Consider the following 20625-nt stretch of genomic DNA (forward strand, 5'->3'; position numbering starts at 1 on the left):
GAGAGAGAGAGAGAGAGAGAGAGAAGAATGCGACGCGTTAGGTCACAATTCGCTGTATACAATACCTATGAGTAACTCGGCGAGCCGAATGCAATTGATACGAACCTAAAATTTGGTTGCAATTTCGTTTGCGTTCGTCACGCAGCAACAAGACTTTTAAAAAGCGCGAATCCCGTTTCTTTGTATTTGTTGAACGAGAGAAAAATAGATAAAGCGTCGTTCTTACATTTTGAGAAAATTACATTTGATACAACAAACGATAAAATCCGAACAAAGTGGACCTGCCAAAATAAATTCCGATTACGCTGGCTATTAAATAATCTTTCTTTTCTATGTTTTTTTAAAGCTTACCTAACTCTTCAGGATTAATGCTTTAACTTTGTTAAATTTGGATATAAGATAAATCTTTTCTTTCACAAAATTATTTTTTTTTCCGTATAAATGTGATAGAATGTATACATATATTTTAAAACATGCGTTTTTACGTTCAATTTTATTTTTGTTACACATTTATAAACTTATGTCTATAAATGCGTAATAGCGAATGCAGTCACTGGTATTACTAAATTAGTGCATATTAAAGGTTAGTTTTAGTTAGTTTGCTATGCGTTTGAACTTAGAAATTATTTAAATTAAATAAGTTTATAAATAAATTTATTAATTTAATTATTTAAAATATTCATATTTTACAAATGTAAAAGCATAAATATTTTTATTAAATATCGAACAATTATATTGTCATTCAACAGAATAATATACTTAACATTATTATATTTGTTGTCAAAGTTGATTATTTTGTCGCTGCATTCAGATACTTTAATATGCACTCTCCAAAAGTAATCCAAGTGACCAAATTTGTTGTAACTTTATGTCTATTGGATGATGTAATCATCGCGAAAGTGCCGAGTCTTTTCTCAATCGCTGGGTTTTTCCCACCGGGAAATTACATTTTACCGCCCTCATTTCCCGCCAAACAAGATACGCGCGTCTGCGCGGAAGAGCGAGTCTAACCTTAGTTGACGGATCCGATACGGCAGTGTGACATATATCTGTACATACCCGCTCGCCGACTTGGTGATTGATACAGGTGTTTTTGACATTGAGACGCGTCTCGACGAATCTCGCAGATTCGCAATCCCTTTAGTCTTTCCTACGGCGTACGCGCGACTTCTGGATCTTTATCTTTAAGGTAAGGCGAGGATGACGAAACTCACCGTTTCGCTAGGCTTTACATACCCCCGGACGTCCTTCAGTAGATTTTAAACTTATGGGAAGAGTTGCAAGGGACAGAGTATTAAAACGCCGTCGATACTTAGATTTTGTCGCGTCACGATCCACATTCTGGATCTGTATAGCTTAGACAAACGACACACTTGTATTCGCCGGTGATTTGTATGGACTGTGTAAATACTGTAATTTCCTTGATCGATACGCTATGGTTTAAATTAAGTCTACTTTTAAGGATAGGATAATGTACGAACGAAATAAAAAAGGATTGAGAGCAAATGGTTAATGCAGAGTGACCCTCCGTTCGTTCCTTCAGGTGTCCGAGAACTGTGCTTGCAGTCGTGTCTGCTCTCTTGTTTATTCCATTGAGGCATCAGCATAACATAAATAGTGTAATTTACACTAGTTTATCAGCAGGCTATAGAGATGATTTGATTTTAAGCTGAATATTTTTCTCTCTAATGATGGCACAAACCAGAATAGATCAGTATTATAAAGTTACAAGCAGTAACAAGAAATCTGAAAGTGTAAAAAGAAACATCAAAAAGTCATCTAATGCGAGATCTAGAAGTCCAATTATTGGAAGGACGGTAAGTTATAATTGTCATTAATTGTCTAATGAACATGGTAACAATTTTTTGGAATTAATAATATATTGAATTTTATTTTTTTCTTATAGAAAGATAGACAAGTATCAGGCAATTCAAGAACTCCTGTACGTAAGAAGCAAAGCCCATATAAAATAAAACAAAATGGAATGCATGGTAATGTCTCGTTCGGCAATGGGGCATCTCCTTTCAAAACTAATATGAATAACAGTCCAATTAAAATTACAGAAATGACAATAATGTCATCAATTATTGAACATAATTCTCCTGATATAATATATGTTGGAAGTCAACAACATACTATATCACACAGTGGTATAAAGTCCACATCCACTCCCAAGACATTTCCAACAAAAAACGCGCGAGACAAATCACCACCCGCAAAGATACCACGAAGGAAACTATTCATGGATAAAGCTAAGTACAGTCCAATTAAATTATTCAAAGATAGAATTGAAAATAGTTCAACTAATATTATAGAAAATAAGATAATGTTGCCAACTACTGAACATTTTTCTCCTGATATAATATATGTTGGAAGTCAACAATGTACTGCATCATGCAGTGGTACAAAGTTTACATCAAAAACATCGTCTCCAATAAAAAACAAATCTCCAATAATAGCGCGAAAGAAATTGTTCAACGATAGAATTGAAGAATTGACATCTGCAACGATAAGTAATTTAAATTTAGCCAAAGAAGGAGCTATTGGTAACAATGACATTGATCTAGAAAAGGTTTACTCGAGTAAGAGATTTGACTACAAATACAATCCCATAGACACTACAATTTCGACAAAATACGAAATTAATGATGTAGTTGTACCTACGGATAAGAATTCGCTACTTTTCTTCCTAGCTATTGTTACTGTATTCTCTAAGCCAATTAATTGTGGATATTTCGATCAGGACGAACTGGATTTCATATTTTCGATGATTACTCTTCGAAGAAATGCACAAGCGTTATTGATACGTATGTTGAAAAGGAAGCATATGTGGCATAGGATAAGTAATATTAAATACGATGAGATATCCAATGATTTGAAGCCCATTTTTGATGAGCTTGTATCACGATCTATATTTAAAAATAATATGGATAAAGAAGACATATTCATTTTACTAAACTTGCTGCACGCCGATGAAGTTAGCAAGATTTGTCGGGAATTAAAGATCAATGTTCGTGGAAAAAGGTTGAGTATAGAATCAATTTTGGCATTCTGCAAAACGAAATCATTGTTTCCCGGAATGGCGACTCCTGCCACTAAACTACGCGCATCAATCAACAAGGTTTTGGGGGATTGCATATTATTGAATGACAAAGTAAAAGAATTGGCTGATAGAATAATTACGTTGCTGATACCTAATCGAAATCCTGATGAGACGTTTGCGGATGTATTTCAAATGTTATGGAACGTTGAGGCGGATGAACTAGAGTTTCCAGAAGTAATTATAAGTGACCTGCCTATTTTCATCAGCAAAAGACATTTGCTAGAGTAAATTTATTACCTTTATGATTCATTACTTTTATTACTTTTTAATCTTATTTTAATCTTATATATATATATATATCTTACAGTTATATTGAAGCTAAAAATGCATTAACTAATATATTAACTGCAATTGAGAAAAAACAATGGAATACCGTACAAAATCTTGGAACTTTAGCTGCGCAACGTTTACCACTCTTCTTAGAAGTAGAATCGGAAAGGTAAGAAAAATGTAATTGATGGAATATATTTATTTAAAATGAGGTTATTGTAAAATAAATTTATTTTATACTGCATCCATTTACAGTTTTCAAGATTCTAGTCTACCTCATCACATTAGACACTTTATGCCAGGTTACATATGGCTCAAAGTCTTGTCGAAAAGCATCGACGCATTTAAAAAATCCAAGGAAACGCTGTCACAGGCGATAAAATTTTTGTTAATATTAATAGAACAGAATTGTCATATGAAACATAGAAAAGGCCAATGGTATAGTGAATTGATTAAGATAGAAATGTTTCATAGAAAAAATTTTGAAGCTAGTTTCATGTTCTTATCAAAAGCAATGTTATGTGAGAACCTGACAGAAGTTGATGAATTCAATCTGTTGGATAGAGCAAAAAAAATTTATAAAAGAAAATCCGGTATCGAAGAAAAAACAAAAAACTCTGTTAAAATTATGTTGAACACTGTATTTAGCAGAATACAACTTACACATCAGAATTCCAAGACGATAGAAGGAACAGTATGCGGGTAAGATATAAATGAAATTTTAACTAAACTAAATAGAGATTAAGATATGTATCTTATATATCTTGCCAGGAATACTTTACAGGGAAAAAGCACTTGGTGTATTAGCAGGGGAATAGATCAAGTATACGGTTCGGTCGAAAGTCTGGCTTTATATCACTACAAAAATGAGGGGTATATCAAAGGTGTGCACTGTGAAGGTGCCTTTCCAATCACTCTGTTCGCTATATTATTTTGGAACGAAATATATAACATAAACGTTCCTGGCACGTGGGTATCGTCGTATCAGGATGCACCATTAGATTTGTATACGTCGGAATTTTACGAAAATAGAAAAAAAGAAATAGACGAAAAACTTCAAAATATTCGAAGTTATGATTCGGAAAAAATGAGCAAACATTTGCAGAATGAATTTGAATCATATTCTAAGTACAAGTCTATTTCTCAGGGCAATATTTTTGACGACAGTAACAGCCTCAAAGTAAGTAATAAATATTATCACTAACTAAATTTTAATAAAACATAAATATCACACTTATTTTTCAGGAAATAGCGTTTTGCTTAGGCGTAAAAGGTGTGGTTGGAATATGCGAACGACTTATTCACAACTTTTCACTTTGGAAAGCTGGTTTTCCAGATATAATTGTGTGGAATATAAATACAAAACAGGTAAATCATTCTTTTTTTTCTATGTACAATTTTAAGAAGCTCATATAAAATAGGTCTTAATAATACCTTCTATTCTAATTTGAAAACGTAAATTCCATAAAATTATAACCTAATATATTTTTTAGTACAAAATTATAGAAGTGAAAGGTCCGAATGATACGCTATCAACCAAACAAACATTATGGTTGAATTACTTAAATAGAATTGGATTGAATACAGAAGTATGCTACTGTGAGGTAATCATTTTTTATATTATAAAAGCTCAATTATTTTATTATATATACTCTTTTAAGGCGCCAGTGCTTCTGTCACAGTGATAGAACAGGGACCTTGGAAGTGATATCTGTAAAATAATTTATTAAAAAAAAAATTATTGACTCATGATTTAATATGATAGATCTGTTTTCTGTAACTAAATTAATGTACATATTTGGAACTTAGACTGAAATAGATATATGTTTGATATTTGGCGAAAACGAGAAAGAAAAAAATCTAGTATAAATCTAGTATACAGGAATAAAAAAACAAAAAAAACAGATGTAATGAATGCAAGGTAACATATTCTTTTTCTTGTTACAGTCAAATACGAGTTATTCTCGAGGGCATAAACGAAAGCATGAGGAAGCTGTGATATAATTTGCCATAAATGATTATACAGATTTTATATTTTATGCATGCATGAAAAAGATAAAGGCATTATATTATATATTATCAAGCTATTATGATCTATCTATTTAGATAGATCTATAGATTTTTTATCTTTAAACTATAGAGACTAATTATTTTAGAGAACTTTCTTAAATTTTTAAGTTATAAAAGACATTTTTTATTGGACAAAGGAATTTCTATACTCACTGCAATTGTTTTGTGGCTGGTGTTTCTTCTATATTGAACTCTGCAACTGGTACATTACGTTGCGCGACTTGCGGTGCAAACATAGCGGCTGGATATACGATTGCAGAGGTTCCAATAACCAGGCAAGCGTCACACGTTTCCACAATGTCATCTGCAGTTTAAAAAAATTGTGAATGATAAACATATTTTAGTTTTTTTGTTATTGATATATATATATATATACTTTACACACACATTATCGCGATGTTTTTAATCAGACTCCGCTTTCTTTCGTTTATATGATATTTTATATGAGTAGAATTTTACTTTATCATATTTATGTACAATTATGTTTTTGTTAAATAAAATTACGCACAGGCTTTCTCCAGCACATTTGCATCTAACTGTTCTCCGAACCATATAATGTCAGGTCGCAGTAACGCTCCACAATCTTTGATTTCGCAATGTGGTAATTCTTCTATTGGAATATCAGAAGACATAATGTTCGGATCAGGAGATCTGCTTACATACATTATCATCAAATCGACGAGAAGATGGTTTTGTCTAGTGTTACATTATTTGTAATTATATTACAGAATTTATACGTACCCTTTTCCTGCTAGTGCTGGGCAGATGGGAATGTTCTCGTTAACAGCAACGTTGCGGCATTTGGTGCAGCGTGTTCTATAAAGTGAACCATGTAATTCCAGTATCTCTGTCGCCCCAGCTTTTTGATGCAGATCATCTATGTTTTGCGTGACGATCGACACCCTTTTACCTTCCGCTATCTTGCGCTTCTGGAAATTTGCCACAGCTTCGTGTGCCTAGAGAGAATTAAAAAGAAAGGACAAGAATAATACGTTTTACTTGTTTTCCAGACTCATTAAAATTCATTAAAAATAGATAAGAATATTATGATGAAAGGAAAGCTTTTGTAATATTGATATTTGTTTTTCTAACATTTTTATTCTTCGAATTACCTTATTTGGTTTGACTTTGCTCGCTAACTGTCTACGATATTCATAGAATTCCCAGACTAGTGAAGGATTCGCCGTGAAAGCCTCCGGCGTCGCGAGACTCTGCGCCTGGTATTTACGCCAAAAACCACCAATACCCCGGAAAGTCGGTATGCCAGATTCGGCAGAGATCCCACTGCCGGTGAGGATCAGAATGTTGCTGGCGTTTGCGAGGGCTTCGCGGAAAGACTTCATTACGTTGTGCATCGATGTCGTCCTGTGCGAAAATGAGTTGCAATTAAACAATGATTAATAATTCTTGCAAGTAATCCCAAGCGATCATATATACGCGGCGATCAGCTGGCGAACAGCTGATCCACGGTGACAAGCTCTTTATTTTTCGTAGTTGCATTTTGCCATGCGTCGTCTGTGGAGTAAGCTTTGTATAAGATCTATGAGAAGTACTTAAGTCAAAAATTGACCGATCACAGTTGATTATTTCTTTCCTATTCGGCTGTGATTGGTCAACTTCTTGTTCTTACTTCTTGCATCAACTTATTCTGTATATTGTAGATGACGCATTACACTTATGCACTTAAAGTGAAATAGATATATAATTAAATGTTGTAGAGAGAAAGAGAAGAGAAGTTAACCGCTCAATTGTATAAAAAACAAATCCCTTGCATTGTCACATTAAATCACGCTAGTCTCGTGATATTTTTTTTGCGATCAAAAATAGGTCTTGTTTTTTATTCCTTTCTTTTTAGTTAAATGTTAAACATACCTATTTTGTTTTTTAAAAAGTATACAAGGTCAGTCATAAAAACAGACTTTATTTTTCAAATTCCCTAGTTTAGTGTATGTAGGGGCATGTTCATTCCTACCGTATCATGTCATCCTTATTTAACGTTCGGTACAACAACGATGGAGTGATATCTGGCATTTAAAGTGGGTATCTAAACCCAGCATAGGTTAGGTTTGAGATGTATTGGAATGATTGGACATATTGTATATATCTAGACACCGGTCAAATCGAAGACCGAAGCTCGAGCCTGAAAGAAGGAGAGAGTGGAAACATGAAACCAAGTGAGGTGTGAACTGTATAAGGTGTGAGGTAAAATCGATGAGCGTGAGTTAGATGAATGAGATACACTTCCACGTTTTGCGTGATTTTGTGGCGACGAACAAAAGAATAGATTGGAATTCACATATCAATTGCATTTAATAATAGAAATTGCGCTATGCAAAGAGAGGAAAAACAACAAGACTCGGCCTTAGAAGCCATAATAATGCGAGTGAACGATCTAAAGAACGCGATTTCTGCAATGATATTCAAAGTGGAGCATGAATACGAAACTTTAAATTGGCCGAATTTCCTAGATAATTTTGCTCTTATCTCGGGTCATGTAAGTATCCTATTTTACTTTAATTAATTAACGCTAAAACTATTAATGTATTAATATATATCTATTTTTATTTAAATATAATATTGGGTTGTCCGGAAAGTTCGTGCCGATGTTGAAGGAAAATTGAAACGCAGAAAATTTTAATTTAATAAATGTATACTAAAATTTAAATTTTAGTCGGCACGAACTTTCCGGACGACTCAATACTCTATATATATCTTTTTGACAAAAAGATAAACTAATACAAATAAGCGAAGACCATATGCGGTTAAAAAAAAGCAGGATTTTTTAGTCTTAGTAATATTTTTGCATAAATCTTATAATCTCCTAAATTGATCAATCATTTATATATTGCAGATTGTTAGATATTTGATAAAAAGTTATAAGTTATAGGACTGCTTTGTAGTTCTAATCATAGAACGACATCTATCTTGTATGCTAAATCTATACACTACATCTTCAAATTACATTTAATGTATCATTTATATAGCTGACCAGCCTCTCAAAAGTTCTTGGACATGACAAAGCCTTGAATCTTAGGGGTCTAACAGTTTTACCATTACGCTTGAGTCCGGAGAAGGACGAGGAATTGCTACGACTCACGGAGAATCGAATCCCTACATTCGCACATGATCTGGTCCCAGATTATCTGAGAACAAAGTTGGAGCCTCAAGCCGAACAAAAAATGATGCAATTAGAAGCCAAGGCCGCAAACGTTAACATCGACACGTCACATGTAAGAAATAATTCTATATACTCTACGCAAAAAGAGTACTCTTAAAAACTGTCCTACGTTAAAATTATACATCGCGATTGTTTCTCGCAGACAATTGAATGTAAGAAAATTTTGAAAACGTTTAATACTTCTTATTTGATTTAACAAATTTTCCCTTAAGTCAAGTAAAATTCATTGGAAATATTCGAATATCAGATATATAATTGCGATAAAACTAGAACTTTTTATGAATATATCTGATGACAATTAAGTATGTATAATATCTATTAAGATAGACACATTGAAGCTAACTGAAAATGTTTTATTTTTCTGTTAACGTGCTAACTAAACCACAACTAGGACTACAATGTAAGCTGCTAAATCAGATAGCTTCAGCTTTGTCGGTTCCATTCGCTTTGGGCTGAGATGTTATGTATGCAAGCCTATTTTGTAGCTACATAAATAGCCATAGATGTTTGATGTCTCAGATAAACGTTCGCTATGCAGAGATTTTTAAATGGTCCATTTAGCGAGTGGAACATGATGCTGCTGCTTATTAAGTTCCTCGCATGCTTCTGTTGGGTTGCAGAAACAACTGGCGCAGTATACAAAGGTGATTAGTCATGTGTGGGACATAGCGAATAAGGCGCGCGAAGATTGGGAGGGTGAAGTTAGCACCAGAGCGACACAAGCGCAGACTAGCAGCGCTGCAGATACTCATGCTCTTCTAGCTGCTGTGGGGATGGGTAAAGGTTTGAAAGTAAGTTACAATCAGAAGAAAAAAGTTTATCTGAATTTTAAAAGAGCCATCGTATGGATATTATTGTTAAAATACATCTATCAGATGTAATACGTGCTTATTTTATGTTCATAGTCTGATTCGATACAAATGGTTCAATCCGGCGTAAATCCAGTAGCTAACAGTATGATGGTAGGCAGACCTGGCAATCAGCAGCAAACAACAGGGCAAGGGCCACTGGGTAATCCACCAAGTAAGTGTTTCTCCGACAATTTCCTTTTTTTTTTTCTCGTAATTATATGTACTCATAATAATTTAAATTAATATTTTATAGTGGGACAAATGAACAAGGCGCCAAGTGCAATAAAAACCAATATTAAAGCGGCATCACAGATCCATCCTTATAGATAAGAATATTATAGCATCTCTGTTATTTAAGATGTATTATACAATGATAAATATTTCAAACACGGTACGTTTCTAACTTTCTAATTTTCCTATAGAATAATTTTAATATAATTTGATTATTGATGTAATCCTGTAATCTATGATATTTTAGTACAAGGCATAATGAAAATAGTATACAATATGTGTATTGTCAAGAATAATTTTTTATTATAATAAAAAAGTGTTTTAAATATATTTTCAAGTTTCATATTATAAATTAAAAATCTTACGGTTTTTTAAACGTGGTATAAATTGTATACTCTTTTTTATACTTAATATTTATTAATTAATATTTATTATTATAATAATTTTCAGTATTTATTAGACACGATCGCGTATGACCGAGGAGAAATACATTTGTTCATCACAGGCACAATAACAGCCTCCAAATCTTGTTCGTGCAACCAGCATAATCGATCCTGTAGAATAAATGACTCTGCCGGAAGTTGTAACATCATTTGTAATCCAGTATAGATTTCTACAGTTTTCAATTTTGTACTCTGTTCTTCCCATAATCGCGTTATGCCTTTCTCCATTTCTTCATGTGTAATTACATTATCTTTATACATGAAGGCTCCATATTATTTATATATTATTATATGATTTAATCTTATAAGTACTAATTTATCAATTACCTTTTTTGTCCGTATCTGATACTAAATCATATCTTAATAACGAATCTTTGACGTAAGTTTGAAAATTTGAACATTGCGATTTTCTTGTGCCTTTCCGAACTTTCTTATTGAGAACGTAATTATCTAGAATTTATGTTCCGTTAATCTACAGAATGTACATATGTTATATGATATTAAATACTTACTTTGTTGTGAATATAATTCGAGAACAGCTCTAGCAAGAACGTAAAACGAATGTTCCTTGTGCTTCTCTTGCGACATTCCGTGCCATTTGTCTGCCGATTCTTGACACGCTAATCGCAAAAAGGGTATTCTTAAGAACTGTCCTACGTCAAAATTATACGCCGCGATTGTTTCTCGTAAACAATTAGATGTAGGAAAATTTTGAAAGTATTGTTTTTCCTGCACACTTTTGGAAATCGAAAGTTTGTGATAACAACAAGAAATCAGAATGAAAAGTTTAGCAGATTTCATTTTGCAGAAGATTCTTGATGCGCTTGTACTGAGGTCTCCACAGGCATGCAGACCGATTAAACATACGTCTGTAATGTCAAGAAATTCTTGCTGCAGAATAGATTCTATTATATTGGCCGAATCACACGTTACGTCGCAATGCATGTATTTAACTTTAGTCAAAGAATCGGGATACAGTTTTTTCTGTCTAGTAAAAGCTCTGCTAATATTCTTTTTATCTCTTTCTAATCCTAGAACTTGATAGCCATACAAATAATGTAACATTTGGCATACGTATCCCTGGAAAGAATATTGTATTGTAGCATGAAAATTTGATATATATTATTCATATCTTTTTTTAATATTCTCTTACCAAACCCGCACCCAAATCAATGATCGTTCGTATATCATGCTGCTTGCATTGTACGTCCACTAAATAAGCCAAATGTATTATTTCATGTTGTTTCTTTTCACTTAGACCTATCTTAAAATTTTGCGGCAGTTCTATGGAAGGTAATGCAGGTACGAATGGCAATCTATTAATTTTCTTACATTTTGCAACGTATGTTTTTAAGGAATCAGGCCAATCGGACTAGAACAATAATTAATTCATTTAATAATTTTAATATTCTATTACAGAATATTCGTGAGATTTATCTTAGCTAACCTTTATTATTTTTTCCACTACAAAATTATTAAGTTCTTCATTTTCTAAAATTTGTAACTGTTCTAGCCATTCTTTAGGAACTGCATCTAAAGATGTTTTAGTTAATATTTCGGTTACTGGTATATTATGTAACCATTGCGTTTCGTAAAAGAAGCGTAGTGCTTCGACAAAATATTTCTTTTCAGCATCGATATCCATGTATCATTTAACTAAAAAAAAAGAAAGCTTATTATGTTTTTTACTGGTAGTAAATATATGATTTGATTTGTATTTGTATATAAGAATGAACGAAGGTGAGAAATAAATTGAGCAAAATATTTATTTTATATCCCTTAACTGAGATATATTTAATATATAAAAATAGCTTAAACTATATAATACTTAACATTATTATTAATTTAATTATTATTAAGTAACATATTTTCTCAATTGTTAATATTTATATGTCATAGGAAACGCTTAACAACAGCATCGACACATCTGCGGTTCAACGTAAAGGAAAGAAGAGAATCTTCTTCATTATACGAAAGTAACAAAAATAATTTTTGACATCTAATTAGTCAGTGGCTCGTGCTTGGTCTGTTTCTTCTTGATGTAGCACTAACCAGTTTTCTTTGTGCCTATTTAAAATATCCGTATTTGTAGGTCCAATAAGTGAACGGCCGATTCTGATACCATTTTGGTCGGGTTTTAGATATTTTTCTGCCACGTACAAGACCTCTTCCTTAGTCACAGCTTTTAGCTTCTCCCTTTGCTTTTGAAGATCATCGTCTGTAATGCCGTTTACGAATTTGATCATACCTCGATTACAGGGAGGAATGGGAGCGTCGATTTGTTGGAAGACTCCCAATTTTGCTTCGTTCACTTCGGTCTGGGATAATGGATATTTTATTAGAAAATCATACGCCTTATCGAATAAATCAAAGGTGCGAGTGGAATTCGGATCTCTGTAGGAATAAAAGGAGAAAATTCCTTCTGTCGTTAATTTTGCGCCTCCACTGTAAGCTCCGCCTTTCTCTCGAATCTCTGGATGCAGGTACACCGAAGTGATTAACTTGGATAGCACACGTAATGCTGCATAATCCGGATTCATATAAGGAACGGTCAAAATGGCCTTGGAGCAATAGTTCACTGCGTACGGCAGAATGTGATGATTACCACATTCTTTCATATCGATGTTTCGGTCACTGGTAATAATGTATGGATTTTCTGAACGACCCTTCAACGAATCGTAGAATACGCGAATATCATTAAGAATGTTATCCTGGTATTCCTCGGATAAGTTAATGGCTGACCGCAGATGTTTCTTGTTCAAGACATAAGCAGCTATTTCATGCATGTTGTGTATCAGAGAAGTCATGTCGTCCATCTGCGCCACTTTCTTCATCCTCGAGATGTACTGCAATCCCGAGAGACTCTCCTTGATTCGAGCTATTGGGGAGACTAAGCTAGCTGCGCTGCTCATCGCATATATGTGACCGGCATGCGAGATACCGTTGATCAAGTCGGTCGCGTTCATCTTCACGAGTGTCTCGAATCTCTGAAGGTCGGTGAGTTTAACATTGTTGAACAGCTCCGTCCACAGTTTCCACATATCATTTGAATTGCGATCCAAGCAATACGACTCAATGAGAATCCCTTCCTCGTATTTCAATTCGCTCTCCTTGTGCTCGGCGATATGATTTATGAAGTTCAGACCGCCAGTCTTCAGCTGCATCATCTGATCGAAACTTCTATAATCGTAATTTTGCGTGCCCATTTTCGCAATAACGTAGTTAAACAGCGGTATCAACTGCTTTAATTCGGTCGACAGTGCTTGTGTATTGAGTATTCCTCGGTAATAGGAAATCCCGTTCGTGGGTTGTATGGATAGCTGAAGAGGCACTCCGGATATTTCCAAGTTGGTAGTCTTATATCTCTCCACGTCAGCTTTCAGATCTTCTATCTTTAGCGTCGGTAAGACTTCAACGTTCTCTTTTTTCTGTTGCTCAGCAAGCAAGATCTTTCCGTTTTCATATATCAGTTCCTTTTCCTCTACGGAAAGTTCCTCTAACTTCGTCTTCAGTAATTCTTGTTCGGCGAGCACTTTATTTTGTTCATAATTTTCATCCGGCAACATCGTCAACGTCAATTTATGATTATTGTCCCTGAGATAAATCTCGATTAGACTTTGCAGGTATTTAGGGTTTTCTTTTATTCGTAATCTGAGTTTCTTCATCGCATCGTTGATTCGCAACGACTGTACCAAGTCGCCATTGTGATTCCACAATGATGTCAGATTGAAGAGCAAATTCAACCCAAAGTTCGACGTTTGATGCTTCACTTGGAGTTCGATGCCGTGCAAGACAGCTTCGATGTGATCCTTCTCGAATCCTCCCTCGATAACTTTCTGCACGGTCTTGTTGAAGACATTCTCGACTTTCTCGAAATCTTCCGGCTTTACACCCTGCAGACTCACGACGAACATCGTGTCTCTGCACTGCGAATCAAAACCCGTGAACGGTCCGAAGCCGGTACTTATATTCGATTCGACTAGAAATTTGTAAAACGCTGAATTCGGACCTCTTAGCAACAGCTGCGACAACACGTACATCTCGAAAGTGGTCTGTGTATCAGTTATGTCGTTGCATAAATGCGCGATGGCAATAGTGCCATGTCTGCTAGGATCTGCGAGCAATGGATCGAGTTTGCACGCAATATGTTTCTTTTTAGCTTTGCTCCACCGTTTTTCCGCCGGTACTTCCGACATGGAAACGTCCATTCTGTCAGATAAGAAAAGGTATCGATCGTTGACGAATTTCAAATGGTCCTCCAGAGGAAAATTTCCGTAGGAATAAAAGCGTGAATTGGAGGGATGATAATACTTCATGTGGAAGTTAAGGAGATCAGTGTATTGCAGATTAGGTATAACAAGGGGGTCGCCACCGGAAATTACAGAATACGTGTGGCTTGGTAGAATAGAATTCAACAAATGTTCTGCCATAATGGCTTGATTGTCGCTGAAGATACCCTTCATCTCGTTGAAGACTACCCCCTTGAATATGATGGGAGAGTTCTTATCATTGACGTCTGCGTGCTCCAATCTCCATCCTTCCTGTCGGAAGTCCAATTCTCGCAGATTTGGTTTGAAGACCGAGTCCAAGTAGACTGACTGTAGATTGCGGTAGTCCTTCAAGTTCTGCGTCGAGAATGGATATATGGTATAGTCTGGCCCAGTCATAGCGTTCATGAAAGTAGCCAGGGATCTCCTAAGCATTTTGAAAAATGGATCTCTACAGGGATATCGCTCGCTGCCGCACAGAGTGGTGTGCTCCAGTATGTGAGGCAATCCCGTAGAATCCATGGGAGTCGTACGAAATCCAATGGAAAAGACATTGTTGGTGTCGTCTCTGGCCAAATGAAGATACTGCGCACCTGTACTCAAATGCGTCAGCCTCACTGCAGTAAGGAACAACTCATCTATGTTTGAAATTTCATCCACTATAAACCCATGAAGAATTTCGCCCTTCTTGAATTTAGCCAGTTCATCCTGCACTATCTCCTTTCTCGAATGCAACGTATTCGATGTAGCACTTATCGATGATTTGAAGGTACGATATGTAACATGTCGTTGTGAAGCTGCGCCTCTCAAAAACGAATTTCTCGATAACTTTAATAGTCTCAGCATTGTACGACGATTTTATGTTTGAAATGGCAGGGAAATAAAATTGCACCTGAAAATAATAACAGACTTGTCATTTGTATAATTTAGGATTATAAAGCTCATGTTAAAAGCAACATGGTAATTATATTCTATAAATAATTATATTCTAAAAATGTTTTTTAGAGGTAATAATACTTACCGATCTTCTCTCTTGAATAATCGTGAATAAATTTAAATTATATGTAAAACTTGATTACAATAGACATTCCATTTTACAAATACACAATTCAAGAAAAGGGCAAATCTGTATTGCACGAAAAAAAAAATATTAATAACAAATTTTAGAATGTGATGAATATTGAATAGGAATGTCAATTCGTGAACTAAGACAATTTCTAGAATGATTTTTGACCAAAGTGATGCAACATTTACGATAACAAGCAGACACCGGTATTGTTCACGAATCAAAAATAGCGACGAAATAACCAATAAATCGAAGTCGATGTAAATAAACTTAGCGATTGATTCGTCTTGTTTTGTTAAAATAACAATTCGCGACTTTTCCTGTTAGTCTATTGCAAAATCGTCTGTCAAATATTCTTTGCATTCGCAAAATTGCAATGAAAAATTAAATTTCACTTAGATTCCCTTTCAACAGCTGACATCAACTGACATGCTCAGAAGTCGGAGGTTAAGTTAGAACTTACGTTACTTGACAGAAATGATGTATCATTGAAAAATCATTTCTTTTTTATTATCGTAATTTTTTGCTAGGAAACGTCAAACAATCACAATTCATGAAAAATTATGATGCTGTTAATTCAATGTCACACACGCAACAATTATTTTCTACCGTCCACTAGGAATAATATCGTGTGCCTTCCAACAAACGACACAAATGACACAATGGATCATTACATCCTTATTGTTTGCCAATGTTAGACAAAGATGACATGATTATGTGTCGCTTCGTGTCGCTTGTTGGAAAGCCCACATTATGGTGGGCAGTATCACTAGTGTTTGAATTAATTTGAAGAGAATTATTGGTAATCTGATATATAATAGTATTTATACATTCTGTACTAAAAAAAATACAAATTTTTTTTCTCTCTTACATTTATATATTTATATCTCATACATACACATGAAATGTAAATATATATGTGTAAAATATATATGTGTAAATATATAGAATTTTCTATTTATTCGTACATTTTTTTCGTTTTCCTTCGCAAGATAATAAAACAAATTGTAACTACAAATTGTATAAATAAATCATAAGAATATATTACATCTATATATTTTATTTCATACAAAACAAAGGATCGATTTATAAGTCTTATTGCTTTAAATATATATTTTTATGACTTTGGGCAATATATTTATAAAATATATGAAACTATTTGTGACTTGTATATACATATATTGTTTGTCTCATTTATATATCTATTAATCTCACTAATTGCTCGGTATGGTATGATAATTTGTGCAATTTACACAGTGATTCTAAAGAAGAAATCTCGTTTAGCTCGGAAAAAATAAAGCGCGTATGAGATTTAATTTTAGAATCACAATTAATATGTGTGAGATGTGAAATATAATATATGCTTATTAGAGACCAGGGTATCAATCATGAAACTTTATCCCTAGGATAGAAAGTGAAAAGTGAAAAATTTCTCCATTAATTTCAATGGTAAAAATTTTCATTTTCACTTTTCATCCTAGGGATAAAGTTTCATGATTGATACCCAGAGTTAAATTATGCTCGGACGAAGTCCAAATTAGAATTATGCTAGAAGATAGCTGCTAATCATATTCACAAGGTATACGTTTTTAAAAAAATAGAATATAAAATAAAAATTAATCATCTTCCTTTTATATCGTAATTTGTCTTGTGGTATAGTCTTCATATATTGGAGTATAAAGCATGAACAGACATTTCTTTCTGTCTGTTGCAATGAGATATCTGAAGAAATATTATGTATATATTAACACTAGAAATATCAACGTTTTTTGCTCTTTAAAAGCATCAAGTAAATAAATTATGAAAATTAAGAAAGTGATAAAAAATCATTTTATCAGTATAAAGAACATAATTACTGAAAAGTCAAAAAATTTCGGAATCCTATTTTTTATTCAAGAAATATAATATTAATCTAAAAAATGGAAACGGTCAATAAGTGCTTGATGCTTCTAATGTTAAAAACTACTTCTAGCAAATCTATCTTATGACTAATCTATGAGGTAAATAGAAAAGACGTAGAAAAGACGGAATAGCTTAAGACACAAGAAAGTTGAACGTGTTAATCAATCGTCGGCTGACTGTGTCGAATTTTGTTTTAGAACCTTCAGTATATTGGTACGATTCGCGGAAAAAGCGAGGGATAGCACCTCTTCCGCCTGTCGCAGCGGAGTTTTGTTCTGCAGATTGCGCATATTGGTGCACGCACCATATCTGATCAGCAAGCTGACGGATTTGACGTTGCCAGCCATGGTCGCCAGATGCAATGGCGTATCGCCCTTGCAATCCTTGGCGTCTACGTCGCAGGTTGCGCAATTCAACAGCAGCTTCGCCGCGTCGACGCGATCGTTGAGGCATGCCAGATGTAGCGGAGTACGACCCTCGGATTTGGTTATTACATTTACATTCGCACCGGCGTCTAATAGCAGCTGTACCATCTTGGTGCGACCGGTCGCACTCGCCACATGTAACGCTGTCTCGCCTAGACCATTGCAGGTGTTGATCGCCAGCGTTCGTTGTCTCTGCTTACGTTCCAATTTACCTTCGCCGAGTGCCGAACACCGTTCGCAGTCGCAGAGCGGATGATGGCACAGAGTCGTGCGAACGCCTGACGGCCGCTCGCGATAAATCTCCAGTCCCAAGTAATAACATGCCAGGCATATATCACCGTCGACTATAGCAGCGAGCAATTTGTCCATCATACGATGTTGCATCGCGTTGGCATAACTCTTAGGATGCGATGGACTCTTATTCTCCAACGTGACCCGACGACGCTGCTGCTGAAAAGGCACCGACTGACAAGGCTGAACAAGAGGACGTGAGGATAAGGAGGCAACATTGTTACAAATGCTGCTTGATGCCGCGTTACATCTGAGCAACTCTGCGATGGTTTCACTGTACGTCACCATCAAGGGTGTTTGACCCTTCTTGTTGATCATTCTACAGTTGGCACCGTATTCCAGAAGGATGTCGACGATCGCGTAGTAGCCCCACCGAGCTGCAAGATGTAAAGGCGTATCGCCGTTGTCGTTTGCAATGTTCGCGTTGACCGGCATCTTCATGTGCTCCGTCAGATACAGCAACGCCTTCACGCAGTTCTCATGACCACGATCTACCGCCAGATGTAACGGAGTGTTTCCCCGAGAGTCCGTTACTGCAGGATCCGCGTTCGCGTGCAGCATTAGCAGCAGAATGTTCTGGTGGCCTTTGATGCAGGTATAATGAAGAGCCGTCAGGCCGTCCGAGTCGACAACGTTTATATCTGTGTCGCGGTTTAGAAGAAAGTCCACGATTACAATCTGATCGTGCAACACAGCAACATGCAACGGTGTCAGACCCTTATCGTCCTTGGGACACGCGTTTAGGTCTCGCTGCTTCGTCCAGTTTCGCTCACAGGACGCGCAGGTGCATAAAGGATGACAGAGCGTGACATCGTTGGAGCCATTGTAAGTCAAATTTCTTTTCACCTCAGAGAGATTGCCATTCTTGATGCATGCAAATAAATAACCAATAGATGAACGTTCCGACTGACTCATTAATGTACTGTATTTGTCATTGCTATAGATTACTCCAGATTTGATGTGCGTGATCGCGGCTTCTAGCGAAGTTATCAAAAAGCCAGCCTCGTCCATCTCGTAAGCACTGCTTGTGGAGAGACGAAATTGTCTCATGAAGTATAATTGCGCCATCCAGTTCGACAGGCCAGCATTGACGATGAAGTACACAAGCACCGGCAGGAGATCATCTGACGTGACGGACGACAACGTTCCGCGCGATACATAATTTACGGTTCTTCTGAGACACTCGATCTTACCCAATACAGTTACAAAAGAGTCCAATCGTGATAATTCCATCTTTCCTCCATGAACACGAGACTGCAGGTCTGAGCGTACTCGGAGATCATTCAATTGGATCCCATCTAAATTCCTAATGATCTTGTTCAAATTCGCGTCTTCTACAGTGGTACCGGCGGACAATGATTTTAGCAGTACATCTCTCAAAGCATACAGAATGTAAGTTTCGAGTGACACTCTGATGTTCCAATGATACTGCTTTTTACCTGAAATCTTCTTTCTCAACATCGCATTATCCAGCAGCATTTCAAGACAATCTGCATACAGTTCATGTACCAGATCTCTTTGTGTTTGTATCGATTTGCGCTCCAGATTCTTATTAACATAAAAGAAGTCTTTGATTTTGGTCTCGAGGTCGTCACGCAGCTGTCTGTCGAGCAGTTCCACCTGAAGAAAATTTACGGCTTCCTGGAGATTCGTAATTACACTCACATAATTATCCGAAACATACATGCTGGCCTCCAGAGGCCGTTCAGTGCACCTATAAAACAGAAATAACGTCAAGCCAACATCCGGAATTGTGACATTTATGTGTCAGCTTACCATACACAATATTTACGAGAATCATCGCTGTAGAAGATCTCCTCGAAGAGCAGACGCGAGGAATACTGCTCTGCGTCATCGTGCTTGATATACAGGATTCGATCTTCGACCAAGACCTCCCTACCACTCAGACTGCTGAAACCAGCGACAGAAAGGTCCTTTCCAGGAACCAGGATGTGAGCATTGACCTCGTCCTCTTCTAATCTGCGGCTGATGAAGCTGCCGCTTCGCGGAACGCAGATGATCCAACCTTCCTGAACAGCTCGCTGAAACGTTGCTTCATGTTCGTCCCGGAGTTCCCGCAGGAACTGATTTTCTGTCAGATCCTCATCGTATCCCGCATTCATGATCGGGGACCGATAACAGAGGTAAGTGTCATGTGGAGGACGATGAAATGAAACGTTTTGAGGGTGTCGGTCGCCGGTGTTCTTGATAAGGCGCCTGTCATCGCGCCGCACAACGTGATTGACGTGAATTCAGGCTGCAAGTCACATAGCGACTATAGATTGAACTGTGTTGGAGTAAAGTTAGGTTAGGTTAGGTTAGAGTACGCTGAGTTCTTACAGGTTCCTATTCTGTAATTTTTTACGACAATCAATCATTATATTGAGGTTATCCCATACAGCATGAAATATTTCCAAATGTTTCATTGCACATAAGATTTAAAATATTTATTTCAAAAAAACTTTTCATGAAATCTTCCTAAAATATATTTATATTTTATATTTTATTTTTTACGTATATACATATA

The 20625-nt window shown here is 35.8% G+C and overlaps 5 protein-coding genes across 5 annotated transcripts; 2 read left to right on the top strand and 3 right to left on the bottom strand.

Annotated features, from left to right (window-relative positions):
* Window positions 1-1688: 1688 nt before the first annotated feature.
* On the top strand, window positions 1689-5377 carry LOC105627625 (fanconi-associated nuclease 1-like). Its single transcript, XM_012208904.1, has 9 exons — window positions 1689-1817; window positions 1907-2256; window positions 2377-3327; window positions 3411-3542; window positions 3629-4075; window positions 4145-4553; window positions 4619-4741; window positions 4867-4977; window positions 5321-5377. Exons 1-9 carry the CDS (start codon window positions 1689-1691, stop codon window positions 5375-5377), a joined length of 2709 nt encoding a protein of 902 aa, XP_012064294.1.
* A 215-nt stretch (window positions 5378-5592) lies between these two features.
* On the bottom strand, window positions 5593-6798 carry LOC105627479 (NAD-dependent protein deacylase sirtuin-5, mitochondrial-like). The gene is made up of 4 exons (XM_012208760.1): window positions 6556-6798; window positions 6185-6399; window positions 5952-6094; window positions 5593-5747 (listed from the first exon to the last, which is right to left on the bottom strand). The coding sequence occupies exons 1-4, from the start codon at window positions 6796-6798 to the stop codon at window positions 5593-5595; spliced, it is 756 nt and encodes a 251-aa protein (XP_012064150.1).
* A 974-nt stretch (window positions 6799-7772) lies between these two features.
* On the top strand, window positions 7773-9802 carry LOC105627480 (mediator of RNA polymerase II transcription subunit 8). The gene is made up of 6 exons (XM_012208761.1): window positions 7773-7937; window positions 8428-8673; window positions 9013-9021; window positions 9242-9412; window positions 9527-9644; window positions 9726-9802. The coding sequence occupies exons 1-6, from the start codon at window positions 7773-7775 to the stop codon at window positions 9800-9802; spliced, it is 786 nt and encodes a 261-aa protein (XP_012064151.1).
* Window positions 9803-10149: 347 nt separating this feature from the next.
* LOC105627481 (methyltransferase-like protein 25) lies at window positions 10150-11791 on the bottom strand. Its single transcript, XM_012208762.1, has 5 exons — window positions 11594-11791; window positions 11300-11518; window positions 10659-11226; window positions 10474-10596; window positions 10150-10397 (listed from the first exon to the last, which is right to left on the bottom strand). The coding sequence occupies exons 1-5, from the start codon at window positions 11789-11791 to the stop codon at window positions 10150-10152; spliced, it is 1356 nt and encodes a 451-aa protein (XP_012064152.1).
* A 358-nt stretch (window positions 11792-12149) lies between these two features.
* LOC105627626 (presequence protease, mitochondrial) lies at window positions 12150-20221 on the bottom strand. Its single transcript, XM_012208905.1, has 3 exons — window positions 19875-20221; window positions 17560-19812; window positions 12150-15219 (listed from the first exon to the last, which is right to left on the bottom strand). Exons 1-3 carry the CDS (start codon window positions 20219-20221, stop codon window positions 12150-12152), a joined length of 5670 nt encoding a protein of 1889 aa, XP_012064295.1.
* Between the last annotated feature and the right edge of the window lie 404 nt (window positions 20222-20625).

The sequence above is a fragment of the Atta cephalotes genome (assembly GCF_000143395.1).
Source record: "Atta cephalotes unplaced genomic scaffold scaffold00009, whole genome shotgun sequence".
Lineage (NCBI taxonomy): Eukaryota > Metazoa > Arthropoda > Insecta > Hymenoptera > Formicidae > Atta > Atta cephalotes.

What these genes read in the sequence shown, in the direction of transcription:
- LOC105627625 (XM_012208904.1), top strand. Translation starts at nt 1,689, where the DNA reads ATGATGGCACAAACCAGAATAGATCAGTATTATAAAGTTACAAGCAGT. An exon ending in TTAGAAGTAGAATCGGAAAG is followed by an intron (nt 3,543 to 3,628) that starts GTAAGAAAAATG and finishes ATCCATTTACAG; the next exon opens with TTTTCAAGATTCTAGTCTAC. An exon ending in CAGAAGTATGCTACTGTGAG is followed by an intron (nt 4,978 to 5,320) that starts GTAATCATTTTT and finishes TTCTTGTTACAG; the next exon opens with TCAAATACGAGTTATTCTCG.
- LOC105627479 (XM_012208760.1), bottom strand. Translation starts at nt 6,798, where the DNA reads ATGCACAACGTAATGAAGTCTTTCCGCGAAGCCCTCGCAAACGCCAGC. An exon ending in CCAGCACTAGCAGGAAAAGG is followed by an intron (nt 6,095 to 6,184) that starts GTACGTATAAAT and finishes GTATGTAAGCAG; the next exon opens with ATCTCCTGATCCGAACATTA. An exon ending in AAATGTGCTGGAGAAAGCCT is followed by an intron (nt 5,748 to 5,951) that starts GTGCGTAATTTT and finishes TTTAAACTGCAG; the next exon opens with ATGACATTGTGGAAACGTGT.
- LOC105627480 (XM_012208761.1), top strand. Translation starts at nt 7,773, where the DNA reads ATGCAAAGAGAGGAAAAACAACAAGACTCGGCCTTAGAAGCCATAATA. An exon ending in GGATGGGTAAAGGTTTGAAA is followed by an intron (nt 9,413 to 9,526) that starts GTAAGTTACAAT and finishes TTATGTTCATAG; the next exon opens with TCTGATTCGATACAAATGGT. An exon ending in GCCACTGGGTAATCCACCAA is followed by an intron (nt 9,645 to 9,725) that starts GTAAGTGTTTCT and finishes AATATTTTATAG; the next exon opens with TGGGACAAATGAACAAGGCG.
- LOC105627481 (XM_012208762.1), bottom strand. Translation starts at nt 11,791, where the DNA reads ATGGATATCGATGCTGAAAAGAAATATTTTGTCGAAGCACTACGCTTC. An exon ending in TAGTGGAAAAAATAATAAAG is followed by an intron (nt 11,519 to 11,593) that starts GTTAGCTAAGAT and finishes TTATTGTTCTAG; the next exon opens with TCCGATTGGCCTGATTCCTT. An exon ending in TTGATTTGGGTGCGGGTTTG is followed by an intron (nt 11,227 to 11,299) that starts GTAAGAGAATAT and finishes TATTCTTTCCAG; the next exon opens with GGATACGTATGCCAAATGTT.
- LOC105627626 (XM_012208905.1), bottom strand. Translation starts at nt 20,221, where the DNA reads ATGAATGCGGGATACGATGAGGATCTGACAGAAAATCAGTTCCTGCGG. An exon ending in TCTCGTAAATATTGTGTATG is followed by an intron (nt 19,813 to 19,874) that starts GTAAGCTGACAC and finishes TCTGTTTTATAG; the next exon opens with GTGCACTGAACGGCCTCTGG. An exon ending in CTAAAACAAAATTCGACACA is followed by an intron (nt 15,220 to 17,559) that starts GTCAGCCGACGA and finishes TTCGTTTTTGAG; the next exon opens with AGGCGCAGCTTCACAACGAC.